The sequence below is a fragment of the Chrysochloris asiatica genome, unplaced genomic scaffold (assembly GCF_000296735.1).
Source record: "Chrysochloris asiatica unplaced genomic scaffold, ChrAsi1.0 scaffold00097, whole genome shotgun sequence".
NCBI classification, from domain to species: Eukaryota; Metazoa; Chordata; class Mammalia; order Afrosoricida; family Chrysochloridae; genus Chrysochloris; species Chrysochloris asiatica.
Genome location: NW_006408615.1, coordinates 8,602,849 through 8,615,942, shown reverse-complemented (window position 1 = coordinate 8,615,942; position 13,094 = coordinate 8,602,849). Strand labels below are relative to the sequence as shown.

The 13,094-nt window shown below is 54.5% G+C and overlaps 1 protein-coding gene across 1 annotated transcript in view; it reads right to left on the bottom strand.

The window, feature by feature from the left end:
* SCUBE1 (signal peptide, CUB domain, EGF-like 1) overlaps positions 1–13,094 on the bottom strand; it is a 151,387-nt gene that overhangs the window by 18,244 nt on the left and 120,049 nt on the right. The window contains exons 8-10 of the mRNA XM_006866906.1: positions 11,964–12,080; positions 2,286–2,408; positions 591–707 (exon numbers count right to left, since the gene is read on the bottom strand). Of these exons, the coding sequence (XP_006866968.1) occupies positions 591–707; positions 2,286–2,408; positions 11,964–12,080 (357 nt within the window). The remainder of the gene's footprint in view (positions 1–590; positions 708–2,285; positions 2,409–11,963; positions 12,081–13,094) is intronic.

The following is a 13,094-nucleotide window of genomic DNA, read 5'->3' as shown; positions in this document are numbered from 1 at the left end:
TGTATAAGGTCCCCTCAGACACAAACGCCCTGACCCAAGTGAGCTCGCCAGTGTTCTGAGCTCCAGCAGCTGCTCCTAGCCAGCGGAGTCAGGGGGGCAGGGGAGGTGGGGAAAGAGAAAGTGGCCTGAGGTGAAAACTCCCATGGAGTAGGTCTCCTGAGGCCCAGGAACTGGTCTCACTGTGGGGCTGAACTCCCAGCCTCAGTCTCCCCTCTTGTCCTACAGGCATGGCAGTGCTCTGTCCTCTGAGGACTCAGGGTGAGGTGGGGTGGGGGCAGGGAGGACGGGCACACCTCCCCTCGTTGTAAAGACTCCAGCACCCAACACCTGGCTTAGCCCTTCCTGAGGACCCCCTGTGCCCTGAGCCTAGCCCTATGTCCCAGGGTCTTCCTATATCGGTTGCCCGCCCCTGTTTGTGGATTGGGGTCTTCAGGCTGGCAGAGACCAGGTACTTGCAGCCCCCGGCTGGCTTAAGGTCTCTGCCAGCACCCTAGGGCCCAGGTCGGACGGGGTGGTGCTGTGCAGGGTGGTGGCTGAGTGGGAGGGCGCGTGCCTCAGGGGGAGGTGGCCCTGGAGGGCGGGCTGCAGACCTCCGCAGTGGGTTGTCCCGTAGAGCGTGTAACCACGATGACACAGACACTGGAAGCTTCCGGGGGAGTTGATGCAGGTGTGGTCGCAGGCCCGCTGGAAGGAGCACTCGTCGATGTCTGAGTGGCCACAAGGAGACAGTGTGGGGGAGGCCCAGCACACACATGACCCACAATCAGCATGCGTCTTCAGGCTGCTCCTCATTTCCCACAGTGCCCCATTAACCTTATTACCCTGGGTTCAAAGGCACCTCAAATCTTTTCTGGAGACTGGCTGGGTAGAGATATTTTGAATACAGGGTTATTATGACGGTTACAAGGCTCTGCCAGTTGGCTATTTCCATTCTTCAGCGTGATTAGGGTCAGTGTTTAATTCACACTGGTAGGGTCACTATGAGTTGGAGCCGACTCAATGGCACTTGACAACAAGGTAGCCCTAACAGTGTGCAAAATGTGTCTCTGAGCTTCCTGGCAGCCTTGGTGAAAAGGGAAATGAGGAAGGGCTAGAGAGTGCTTGGTACTGGAAAGAGGGAAATGAATCACAGGCTCACAGGGATCGGACACTCTCATACACGAGCTCATGTGACTTCATGACCTCCATGTGTCTCCAACAATGTGAACACAGGAAGGACACCAGCCCTTCCAGGGAGGGTCTGGGAAGAGCTCCCCATGTGGTGCCTGCACTTGGCCTTGAATGGGAATGGGGGAGGGCGGGCACTGAAAACAAGGACAGTGGGGGTCCCCCTACCTCCGCTGGGCCTGCCTGGGGACTGTATGGAGGGACTCCAGGGGCCTTGCCATGAAGGCCCCAAATGTCAAGTGAAGAGTTTGGACCCCCATTCCTATTTGAGCTGGGGAACCCAGGGAGTGGAGGTGGGGTGGGGGAGGAGTCTGGAGTAGGTGCAGAGGACCATCCGCAGCCAGTGGTGACCTCCCTGACCAGCATCGCATGCTCACCATCGGGGTGGGGGTGGGGGTCTCCTGGGATTTCTCACAGGCTCAGTCATATGCTGTTCAGTGCACCCAGGGGACAAGCAGATGATGCCCTGCCTCACCCTCTGCAATGTCTCCTAAAGTTGGTGCCCCCATGGATACCCGCCTTATTCCTCTGGCCTCACCCCACGCCACAGGGTTCCTTATCACTCTCCTCCCCCCACCCCTGCCCCCCAGCACCCAGGCCCAATAGCCTCGCCCCCCACACTAGGCACCTCCGGGAAAATGCCTATTCATCCTTCAACCCATTGTACCAATGCTGCCTCCCCTAGCCAGCTTTTCTGGCCACCCTGTCCATGGCCCCTCCTCTGGGCTCCCTCTGCATCCTGTCCTGCTGCTAGACTGGCCCTGGGCTGTGCAGCTTGTCTCTGGATCTCCTTCCATGAGCCCTGCTCCCCGCCAGCCACACCAAGGACTGTTGGAGAGGGCTTGCAATGTGCCATGCATTCCACCAGGTGGCAGCAGGCCACCTGTGAAGCCAGGAGAAGGCAGAGGGGAGCTGAGGTGCTGAGTGATATCCCTGACTCACCATGTCACCTCTCTGTGCCTCAGTTTCCCAGCTATCAAAGGGGGAGGTGGGTCTGTGGTGTATGCTGAGGGAGACGGGAGGGACCCCTAGAGAGATGAGGTGTAAGGTGCCTGGTCCCAGGTGTGGTGAGTAGGAGCGATGGAGAAGAGCTGACCAGGGTCCCAGGTGAGGCTCACCTTGGCAGGTGCGTTCGTCTGTCAGCAACTTGTAGCCCTTGTGGCAGCCGCACTCGAAGCTGCCCACGGTGTTGCGGCAAAAGTGGTCACAGCCACCATTGTTCACCTGGCACTCGTTGATGTCTGCAGGGGTGGGGGTGGGGTGGGGGCAAAGAGTGAGTTCAGCCTCCTGGTGGGGTGGACGGCTGAGGGCTGACCCTGGTCGGCTGGGTTACAATGCCAAGGTGCAGCCCTCCCAGACTTCAATGCTCTGCCCCCTGTCCCCGAGAGACTTGGTGAGTCAGCACCCATGGCTTCATGGACAACAGGGACCATGACACCTGTACCCCTTCTATCCACACAGCCAGGGAGATGGCTGAGAGGCAAATGACCAGCCTTTCTCAAAGAGGAGCGATGGCCCATTTTACAGATGAGGAAACTGAGGCTTCGAGGGCACAGGGATGGGCTCAAGATGAGACAGGAGGTAAGGGGGAGCTGGGTTTGGACCTGGCTTGGTTTCAGAGCTTGTGGTTTTCCAATGGCCTCACTGCTCCATCTCCCATCTCCCATTGAATGAGCTGTGCTCTGAGGGACAGCTGTCCAGCCCCACAGGAAATGGGTCTCCTACAGTTCTTACCTAACCTAAAGGTCAATGGACAGTTTGAACCCACCAGCTGTTCTTGGGGAAAGGTGAAGTGGCCTGCTGCCGTAAAGACGGGCATTTCCTAAGCATTTCTGCTCTGTCTATCCTGTGTGGCTGCTGTGAGCTGGAATCGACCAGGCCCGATCATCTCTGCTTGTCTGCTTCTCCTGACGGGGCACTTTCCTCTCTCAGCACAGCCTGTAGGCACGTCTCCTGAAGGTGCCCCTCACTATGGGCCCTGAGCTCATCCGGGCTCTGTCCTCTGCCCTGTCCAGCCTATCTGTGGAGCATCTCTTCTCTGGGTGTCAGGCTCCTGAGGACCCCAAACTTCCTCTTGGGTCCCACCCTTCAGACCCCACTTCCTGGCCATCCTTTCCCGACATGCCTCGGATTAATCATAACAAAGGTGAGCAGGAATTTCAGAGTGGTGGGTTTATCCCAACTCCCCTCTGACCCTATAGGACAGAGGGAGTCCTGGTACAGTGCTGTAGGATAAGCACTCAACCATAAGGTCGGTATAAACTGCAAGGTTGGCAGTTCAAACTCGCCAGCTGCTCCTCGGAAACCCTATACAGGGTTGCTATGAGTTGGAACCGATTTGACGGCACTTAACAACAACAACAACAACAACAACATACAACATACAACAGAGTAAGGTTTCTGAGGAGCCAAAGGAGCTCTGGTAGCGTAGTGGTTACAAATCGGGCTGTGAACCACAAGGTCAGCAGTTTGAAACTACTAGCTGTTCCGCAGGAGAAAGATGAGGCTTTCTGCTCCTGTAAAGATTTACAGCCTTGGAAACCTTGTACAGGGTCGCTATGGGTCGGAACCGACTCCACGGTACTTAACAACAACAACATACGACTGAGTAAGTTGAGGCTACAAATGTGTTCGATTACTACATCGTTCTCCTGCAGAGCAGCTGGTGGGTTTGAACCACTGACCTTTTGGTGAGCAGTCCAACATTTAACCCACGTCCCCACCAGGGTTCCTTTCCCCTAGGGTGCTCCCCTGTACCCTCCTCACCTTGGGCAGCCCGCCTGAGGCACCCCCACCCCAGGCTGTGTCAGCCTGCACAGACTCACTCTGTTTGCCATTTCCGTGCTCACCACGAGGGAGGGGAGGTCTGTGGGCTCACTAGATGGCGTCCACCTCTAGCCCCGCCCTCATCAGCTGGGAGCTTCCACAGTCCTCTCATCTCCTTGAACATAATGGAGGCTCTAGACGTGTTCACTGCATCTGTTCCATTCAGATGGCCCATCCTCATTATTATTAGATTTTATCATCAATCTTTATAAGTCAAAACATTGAGAACCTGCAAGTGAATGTCTGAGGAGGAGTCGCTTCCGACTCATAGTGATCCTGTATAAGGTTTCTGAGAAGCAGAGGTTAACCTTGAATCGCTGGCCTTGCAGTTCAGCGCATAAACCGGCAGTACCACACCAGAACGCCTCTGACTCACAGCAACGCCTGTATAGGGTTTCTGAGGAGTGGCTGGTGAGTTTGAACTGCCAACCTTGTGGTTCAAACAGACTTGCGGTCCAGTGCATTACCCTATAACACTACACCAGGACTCCGGACACCTGCTCTCTGGGTGTGTGGAGGATCACATGACCCAGGGGTACTCGGAGATTTTGCCAGAAGCAAGCAGGGCGACAGGTAACACAACACTCCGCGGTCCTGTGCTCTGGGGTGGGTGGGGGGGCTCCCCTCACGGCAGCTTTGCTGCTGGACGAGGCTGCTGAGAGTCACTGCTTCTGATAGTTCATAATCCCTGATTTACGACGTACGCAAGTTGGATGTACCGTCCATCTTTTCATTCGTAACATGGAGTTGTAGGAGAAGCACTTGACCTAAAGGTTAGGTTGAACGGCAAGGTTGCTGGTTCAAACTCACCAGCCGCTCCTGGAAACCCTATACAGGGTAGCTATGGGTCGGTACTGACTCTACAGCACTTAACAACAACAACAGTATTAGTAGTAGGTTAATGAGAACAGTAGCATCAGCAAATGACAGGCTGCAACATTGTATATGTTACAAATGACTCGTAAAAAGATGTACGGTGCGTTCGACTTGCATATGTCGTACGTTGGGGATGATGTGTATTATCAGAAGCAGTGTATTACCAGAACCCTCGTCCAGTTGCAAAACTGCCCTGAGGGAAGCCCACCCCCCAGAGCACCAGGACCTCTGGGTATTGTGTTTGCTTCTTGTGGAGACTCTGAGCACCCCGGGCCACGTGATCCTCTACACACCCAGATAGCAGGTGTCCGGAGTCCAGACGGGTCACGGAAGGTCAGCCTGGGGACCTGTGAAGTCTCAGGCCCAGAGCACAGAGGCAATGACCCTAGCTGTGTGGTCTTGGGAAGGGGACAGCATCACGGTCCCCACAGGGATCTCCCTCAGAGCCCCTCCTTAGGCCCCCCAGCCCTTCTCCTGAGGGTTGGCAGCTAAGGGTTGCTATAGTGAGCAGACAGGAGAGGGTGGCATGTTTGCAGAGGCCCAGGCTAGGTTGCTGCTGCCTGGGGTCAGCCCCTGGGAGGGAGCCCCAGACATCACTGGGGCAATAAGCTCCCACAGTGACCCAACGCTGCCACTGATACTGGGGTCGGGGCTCGGTGTGTCCCCCTCCCCGCTGCCCGAGCTGGATACCTCCTTGGCTGCTGCAGAACAGAGCAGTCAGGCCCAGAGTGAGGTGCGCTGCAGGAACAGATGAGACCCCCTCTCCCCGGTCACGCACCACTTCACAGAATATACAGGGCTTGCCGGGATGCGGTGGGGCTTTTCCTGGGCAGGGACCCTTACCCCCTCGCAAACTCTGGGACAGAGCAGGGCTCACTCATTTCAGGGATGAGAAGTTGCAGGAGGAAGGCTGGGAGCCTTCATCCATCCCTGCCTTCCTGGGCTACTGTGTCCTGGCCAGTAGGCCTCCTCATGCCCTTGAGGAAGGCCTGCTCAGTCTGCCTGACTGCCTGACCTTCCCTGCCCCAGGGCTACTGCCCACCCCCCACCTGTCCGCCTCTGTGGACAGGGCCGCCCCTGTAAAAATCTGCCCCTCTGGAAGTCTTCTGGAACTTTCTCTCTGGAGTGAGCTTCTTCCGGTTCACGGGACATGCCATTGTGGCGTAGGGGTGGACGTCAAGGGCAGAGCCAGGGTCCAGAAGGAGACCTTCCAGAGTCACTGCCCAGGAGTGAGACAGACTGAATAAGAGTCAAGGGTGACCCTAGACAAGGGGACTTTGGGGGTTCTAGAGTAGAACCCTCAGATGTTGGAGAGACAGTGAGTATGTGTCAGAGAATGAAGGTGGGGGGTACACACAGGGACACACAGCAGGACAACTGCCCCTGCTCCCCTCTCCTGTCCCACCAAGGGGTACAGACTGACAGTTCGGGAGGTATGGGAACATGGGCACCATGGCTCTAGTCAGATAAAATCTTTGGCTGGATGCTTACCTGGCCCAGGACATGAGAGGGAGGGAGGGGGTTCTTCCAGACTGTTCTGGAAAATATAGGGAGGGGCTGGTACCTCTGAGGACTCTGCTTGGGGAAAAGCCAGTCTGGAGGTGAAGCTGAAGGTGCCAAATAGCCCCCGTGTCCCTAGGCAGTTCAGTCTAAATGCCCCCACGTGCCCACCCTGCCTTGACCTGCCTCACAAGTCCCAGGTGCCCCAGTTTTCAGTCCTGGGTTTCCTGAGCCCTGTCACCTCCACTCTCTGGCCATCCTCTTTGCTTGACAGCCACTTTCTACCACTCAGAAAACAACACCGAGCTTTTGAAATCCCCCCTCTGATATCTTTCTATGGACACCCCAGGCCAGGGCTTGCACGCCAACTGAGGAGCTAGAACCCAAGGTTCACCGGGAAGTCCTTCTGGGCTGGACCCCCCAGCCAGGTTCTGCACAGTTCCAGTATGAGCCCAAGGCTTGAGGAGGGCCGACCCTCAGGGTCTAGAGGTCAGCATTTGGCTTCCAGAATTTCCAGATGACTCTGGACATGTCCCAGGAGGAGGCCATCACGCTGGGTAAAGTGGAGGGTCGGAGACATAGAGGAAGCCCCCCCGAGACGGACTGGCACAGTGGTTGTAGTGTGTAGGGTGGTGTAGGGTCCAGCAGTGTTTCGTTCTGTTGTGCGCGGGGAACCGACTCAATGGCACCTCACAGCAGACAGGAAGACACGATGATGTCCACATCATACAGCTCTGGATTCTGATGACCTGAAGTTTCATGGTGCCAGGGGCCTTCCTACTAAACTCCATGAAAACACCCAGATTGCACATTTCCCACCTTCACTGCTCCCTTTGGTCCACACCACTGTCAGGTGGAGCCTGGGTGTTGGTCCAGCGACTGCTGTCCCAGCAGTGTCCAGGGACTCTTTTCAAAACGCAAACCACAGTGGATAGTCCATTGCCTATCCAAGGCCAAATTTCTTGCTGTGGCCCCAGACCCTGTTCTCTGCCCCCCTCAGTTTTCAGAGATCTCGACACCACCTTGCTGGACATGGTGTCCCTGACCCTCCCACCTATGGACTCCCAGCCCTCAGCAATAGAGGCCTGCCTTGGCCTCCCCAGCCCCGAGTCAGCCCCTGCTGACTTTTTTTCTAACTTTCATTGTGCTGATGTTTTTCTAACACTCTGGGTTGGGTCCGCCGAGTCACTTCTGACTCAGAGCGAGCCCATGGACAGAGCAGAATGGCCCTGGGAGGTTTTCTTGGCTGTTACCTTTACGGATGCAGATGGCCAGCTCTTTCTCCTGTGGAGTGACTGGTGGGTTTGAACCACCAATCCTGTGGTTAGCAGCTGAGTGATGACTCACTGAACCACCAGGCTCCTTGTTGTCATTAAGTGCCGTCGAGTTAGCTCTGATTCATAGCCACCCTGTATAGGGTTTCCAAGGGATGGCTGGTGGGTTTGAACCGCCAGCCTTGTAGTTAGCAGTCCATTGCATATTGAACAGCGCCACACCAGTCCTTCCCCAGGGTTCCTTGTTGTTGTTGGTAAGTGCTGTTGAGTTGGTTCCGACTCATAGCTACCCTGTATAGGGTTTCCGGGAGTCCTGGTGTGGTGCTGTGGGTTCATGCACTAGAATGCCAGGTTGGTTTGAACTTCAAGGTCAGCAGTTCAAGCTCACCAGTCACTCCTCAGAAACCTTATGCAGGGTTACTATGGGTCGGAACCAACTCGACGGCACTTAACAACAACATAGGGTTTCCAAGGAGCGGCTGGTGAGCTTGAACAGCTGACCATGCTGTGACTGTACTGTTCACACCAACCTTACGGTCCAGCGCATTAACCTGCAGCAGGCCACCAGCGCTCCCAGCACTCTGTAATTACATATATGCTCACGCTGCCGCACGGTAGAATGTGAGTCTGTCTGCGGTTCTATGTATGAGAGCCCTGAGGTCAGGGGAGGCTGTGTTTCCTGTCTCCCTCACACCTGCACCAGGTGGGAGCCCAGCCAACACAGCTGTTATGTGAGTGAATGGGCCCATCTCTAACATGAGGCCATAGGAAGTGAGGGTCCTAAGGGCAGCCAAGCTCGGGCATTCTTCCAACGAGGAAGGTCTGACCAAAGGGCTGAGCCGGAGCTGTCTGGCTTGAGATTCAGTTGTTTTTGGAGGAATCTCAGGAACCACATCTATTGGGGCCCTGGACTGGGGGTCCTGACAGTGGATAGCCCTCATCAGTGCCTCCTGACCCCCAGATGTGGGGTCAGGCCTGTTCTCAGTGGCTTCCTTTGTATGGCTGGCCCATTTGATGGGGCTTGGTGATGCACTGTGGACCACAGCCCTCAGCCATGGAGCCCCTCGGTCTTCCAATCCTGGGTCCACGCTGGGCCTTTGGACCCATAGCACCCTGGTGAGAGAGCAGTTTGACATCACGCTGTCCCAGGCTCTGTGACATGACATGGCCTTGCCTCTGTGCACATCACTGGGCTGGACACACATCCGTGGCCTCCTCCAGGGATGTCTGGCACTCGAGGCCTTGTGGGAAGACTCGGATGTCATGGGCTACTCCCGCCTCCAGAACGTACCTCAGCCGCTGACAGGCCAAGTGGGTTCTCATATAAACAGGTAGAAGAACTGTCATTTCTGACAGTTATAACTGGGTACTTCCCAGCTTGGGAGTCTCGAGCTGGTGAGGAAAGAGGAGTTGTCCACCATCTACTAATTTTTACAGCTTCAATGAACCCACTTCCCACTAAAGACACCAGAGTCCTAGGACAACATGGATGCAAGTTCCCCTCCCCTTGCACGTCCACGCTGTCTGCCCTTTCTGGTAGGTGTTGGAGACCAGTTGGACTTACAGGGACTTGAAGGCCATTTTCACTGGGGTCTTTGGTCTTTAGGTGTCCTAGCTCTGACCCTGAGCTTGGTGTGGCACTAGGGTAAGCACAGCACTGCTAACAGCAAGGTCAGCAGTTCAAACCCATCAGTCACTCTCAGAACTGACTTGATGGCACCCATCACCATCCACACAACTCTGACCCGGAAGGACAAGGGCTGTTGTCGCTGTTAGGTGTTTGTGAGGTGGTTCCCCTCAGAATGACTCCGTGCACAACAGAAACGCTGCCCAGTCACGTGTCATCGTCACAGTCACTGCTGTGTGGGAGCCACTGCCATGCGTCTCCCTGACGGCCTTCCTCTGTTCACTGCCATGCGTCTCCCTGACGGCCTTCCTCTTGTTCACTGCTGTGCGTCTCCCTGACGGCCTTCCTCTTGTTCACTGCTGTGCGTCTCCCTGACGGCCTTCCTCTTGTTCACTGCCATGCGTCTCCCTGACGGCCTTCCTCTTGTTCACTGACCCTCTCCTTTACCAAGCACGATGTCCTTCCTCCTGGTGACATGTCCAAAGTGCACGAGATGATGTCTGGTTACCCTCCTTTCTAAGAGGCCTTCTAGCTGCACCGCCTTCACCCAGGACAGATTTGTTTGTTTATTCTTCTGTCAGGCCATGGTACTTTTCAGTATTTTTTGCCAACATTAGAATTCAAATGTATCAATTCTTCTAGAACCTTCCTTATTCATTATCCAGTTTTCACATGCATTTGAGGGTGATTGAAAATACCATGGCTTGGGTTGGTTGATGATGCATGGTGGGGATTGTAACCATGGCAATGTAACGATATACGATATGATGAATGTAAAGCTAATGTTCTCCCATGTAAACTATCACATAATTCACAATTATAAAGAAAATACCACGGTTTGGGTTAGGTGCACACTAGTCCTCAAAGTGACGTCTGGGAACTTCAGACACTTATTTGTGCTCATGAGGAACCTGTATGTATATAGATCAAGAGGCAGTTGTTGGAGCAGAACAAAGGAATACTGTGTGGTTTAAAAATGGGAAATGATGGGCTTCAGGTTGGATTCTTTTATCATACTTGTTCAATCTGTATGCTGAGCAAGTAATCTGAGAAGCTGGATTATATGAAGAAGAATGCAGCATCAGGATTGGGGGAAGACTCATTAACAACCTCAATATACACACAGCCTTGCTTGCTGAAAGCAAACAGGACTTGCTGTAAGTCACAGACTACAGCCTTCAGTATGGCTTATACCTCAACAGAAAGAAGCCCCAAATCCTCAAAACTGGGTCTGTAAGCAGTGTTGTGATCATTGGAGAAAAGATTGGTGTGGGTACAAGACTTTCAGTTTACTTGGATCCATAATCGACGCTCATGGATGCAGAAGTCAAGTAATCACATGACATATTGCGCTGGGCAAATCTGCTGCCAAAGACATTTTGAAAGTGTTAAAAAGCAAAGCATGTCACTCTGTTGACTAAGGTGTGCCTGATCTGAGTCATGGTTTCTTTGTTGTGACTCTAATTCATACTGACCCCCATGCGACAGAATAGTACTGTCCCATAGGATTTCCTAGGCTGTCATCATCATGGGAGGGGTAGCCAGGTCTTTGCTTCTGGAAGCAGCTAGTGAGTATGAACTGCTGACCTTTTGGTTAGTAACCAAGCACTTAACCATTATGCCACCAAGGCTCTTGGTATGACATTTTTAGTTCTCCCAAATCACCCCAAAAAGTCCTGGTGTGGCGCTGTAGGATAAGTACTGGACTGCTAATCACAAGGTCAGGGGTTCAAATCCACCAGCTGCTCCTTAGAAACCCTGTACAGGGTTGCTAACAGTTGGAACCAACTCAGTGGCACTCAGTAACAACAAACACCCCCGGCCTTTGCCCGGGTGGCAGGGTCTTTCTCCGCTGGCTGTTTCCTTTCCTGCTTCCTTGTCCCTAGTACCTCCAGGGATGTGTGCACACACAACTTTAACTTTTCTGAAGGGACAAGCAGACCATCACATCCCAGGAAGAAAACTGCCCTCCCAACTGAGCTCTGTGCCTCACTGCCACCCCCTGTTTCCCAGGACACCCCACAAGTCGGGGCTCAGCTGGCTGGTTCTGCAGGAATGATGCTGTTTGATGGCATTCCATGTATAGCCAATTCATTTGACACCAGAATCCCTTTCCTTACCCCAATCCCAAACCAGACCCCGACTTTCTGGCATGACAGAGAAGAATTGCTCCATAGGATTTCCTCTGCTGTCACCCTTCTAGAAAGAGCCACTTGGCTTCTAACGGAAAGGCCAGAGATTCGAACCCACCAGCTATGCCATGGGAGAAAAACGTGGCAGTCTGCATCTGTAATGGTGTTAGCCTTGGAATCCCTGAGGGCAGTTCTACCCTCAATTGGAATGAACTCAACGGCAGAGCAGGACTGGGACCTTTCTAGAAGCAGTTCACCAGGTTTCTCTTCCGTGGTGTTGCTGGGTGGGTTCAAACCGCCAAGCTTTTGTTGAGCTGTAGTGAAGTGTAGGGTTTCCAAGGAGCGGCTGGTGGCTTTGAACTGCTGACCTTTCGGTTAGCAGTTCCATGCTTATCCTAGAGTGCCTCACAGACCAGTGCCGTCCAGGGCCCTAGTAACATAAAGTCTCTCGGACCAGTTGGGGGTGGTGCAGGTGTTGACCCTCCTCTCCCACCAGTATGGAAGTGACGAGTGGCCCCCTCCCCCCACACCCAGTGGAGCCAGTGCACGGGGCCTGCTGACCTTTGCACGTCTTCCCGTCTGGCTGCAGCGTGAATCCCACTGGACAGCTGCAGCGCACGCCGGTGGCTGTGTCCTTGCACGTCCGGTCACAGCCTCCGTTGTTGACAGCACACGTCTCTGGGAAGGGAAAGACACACACGCTCAACCTCTCCCCATCCATGAGACTTCTGACACTACCACGCTGTGGGGTCCCGGGGGAGTTGTGCTGCCTCTCTGAGCCTCAGGTTTCTCCTCTGTAAAATGAGGCTGCTAGGGAGGGCGTAACACAGCGACGGATGGGAAAAGTGCTTGGAAACTGTCAAGAGCTGTGCACAGGTAAAGGTTTCTACTGACGGTGCAAATGGAGGTTTGGGGGCCAGGCTGGTAGCTGACTGCCCAGGGCCAGACTCGGGTGGCTAGTGGGGCTCACCATCTACTCTGGGCACGGAAGGGCCGTGGCCCCGGCTGCATGAGCTGGGGGAAGGCTCGTGGATTTTGATACTATTCATCACCTTGAGGAGGCGCTCAGCCAACATCTGTTCTCACTGAACAGTCAGCCAGAGCATCTGGTTTTTGTCCACTTGAAGCTTGTCTAGTACTTCCCAGCTCCTTTCATAAACTGAAAGGGTTGGGGCCTAAGTGAAGCAACTGAATCCATTGAACTGAGGCCCCCAGGGTGGAGGGGGGAGGGCAGGGCTGGGGCGCCAGGTCACTGGGTGCGTGCCACGGCTCCGTTCTCTTCCTGCACATCTGGTGCGCTTTGATCTGATGGAGGCGGACTGAGTGGGCCGCCGGGAGCCACCTGCAGCCATCTTGTGCGATCTGTGAATTCCCCTGAGTGCTCCACCCTGGTTCCAGTTGGTGTCCGCCCTGGGGGCCCTTCTCCTGAGGGTCTCCCTACCAGCCGACTGTCAGTGACTCTCTGCTGGCTGTGTAGGTCCTGGCGGGGAGGGGGTGCAGGGATGAACGATCATAGGAGCTAGTGAGTAAGTGGACATCTACCCTCAGTCGCCAGGGGTCTCTCCTGTTCATTAGATCAAATTCCGGATGCTTTTCTTTTGAACTTCACCTTGGGAAGCCGGTGAGCAGCGTAGGGGGAGGAGGAAACCCTCCTCTGTGTCTGTGTGCATGCACACCTGTCTGCATTTTTGC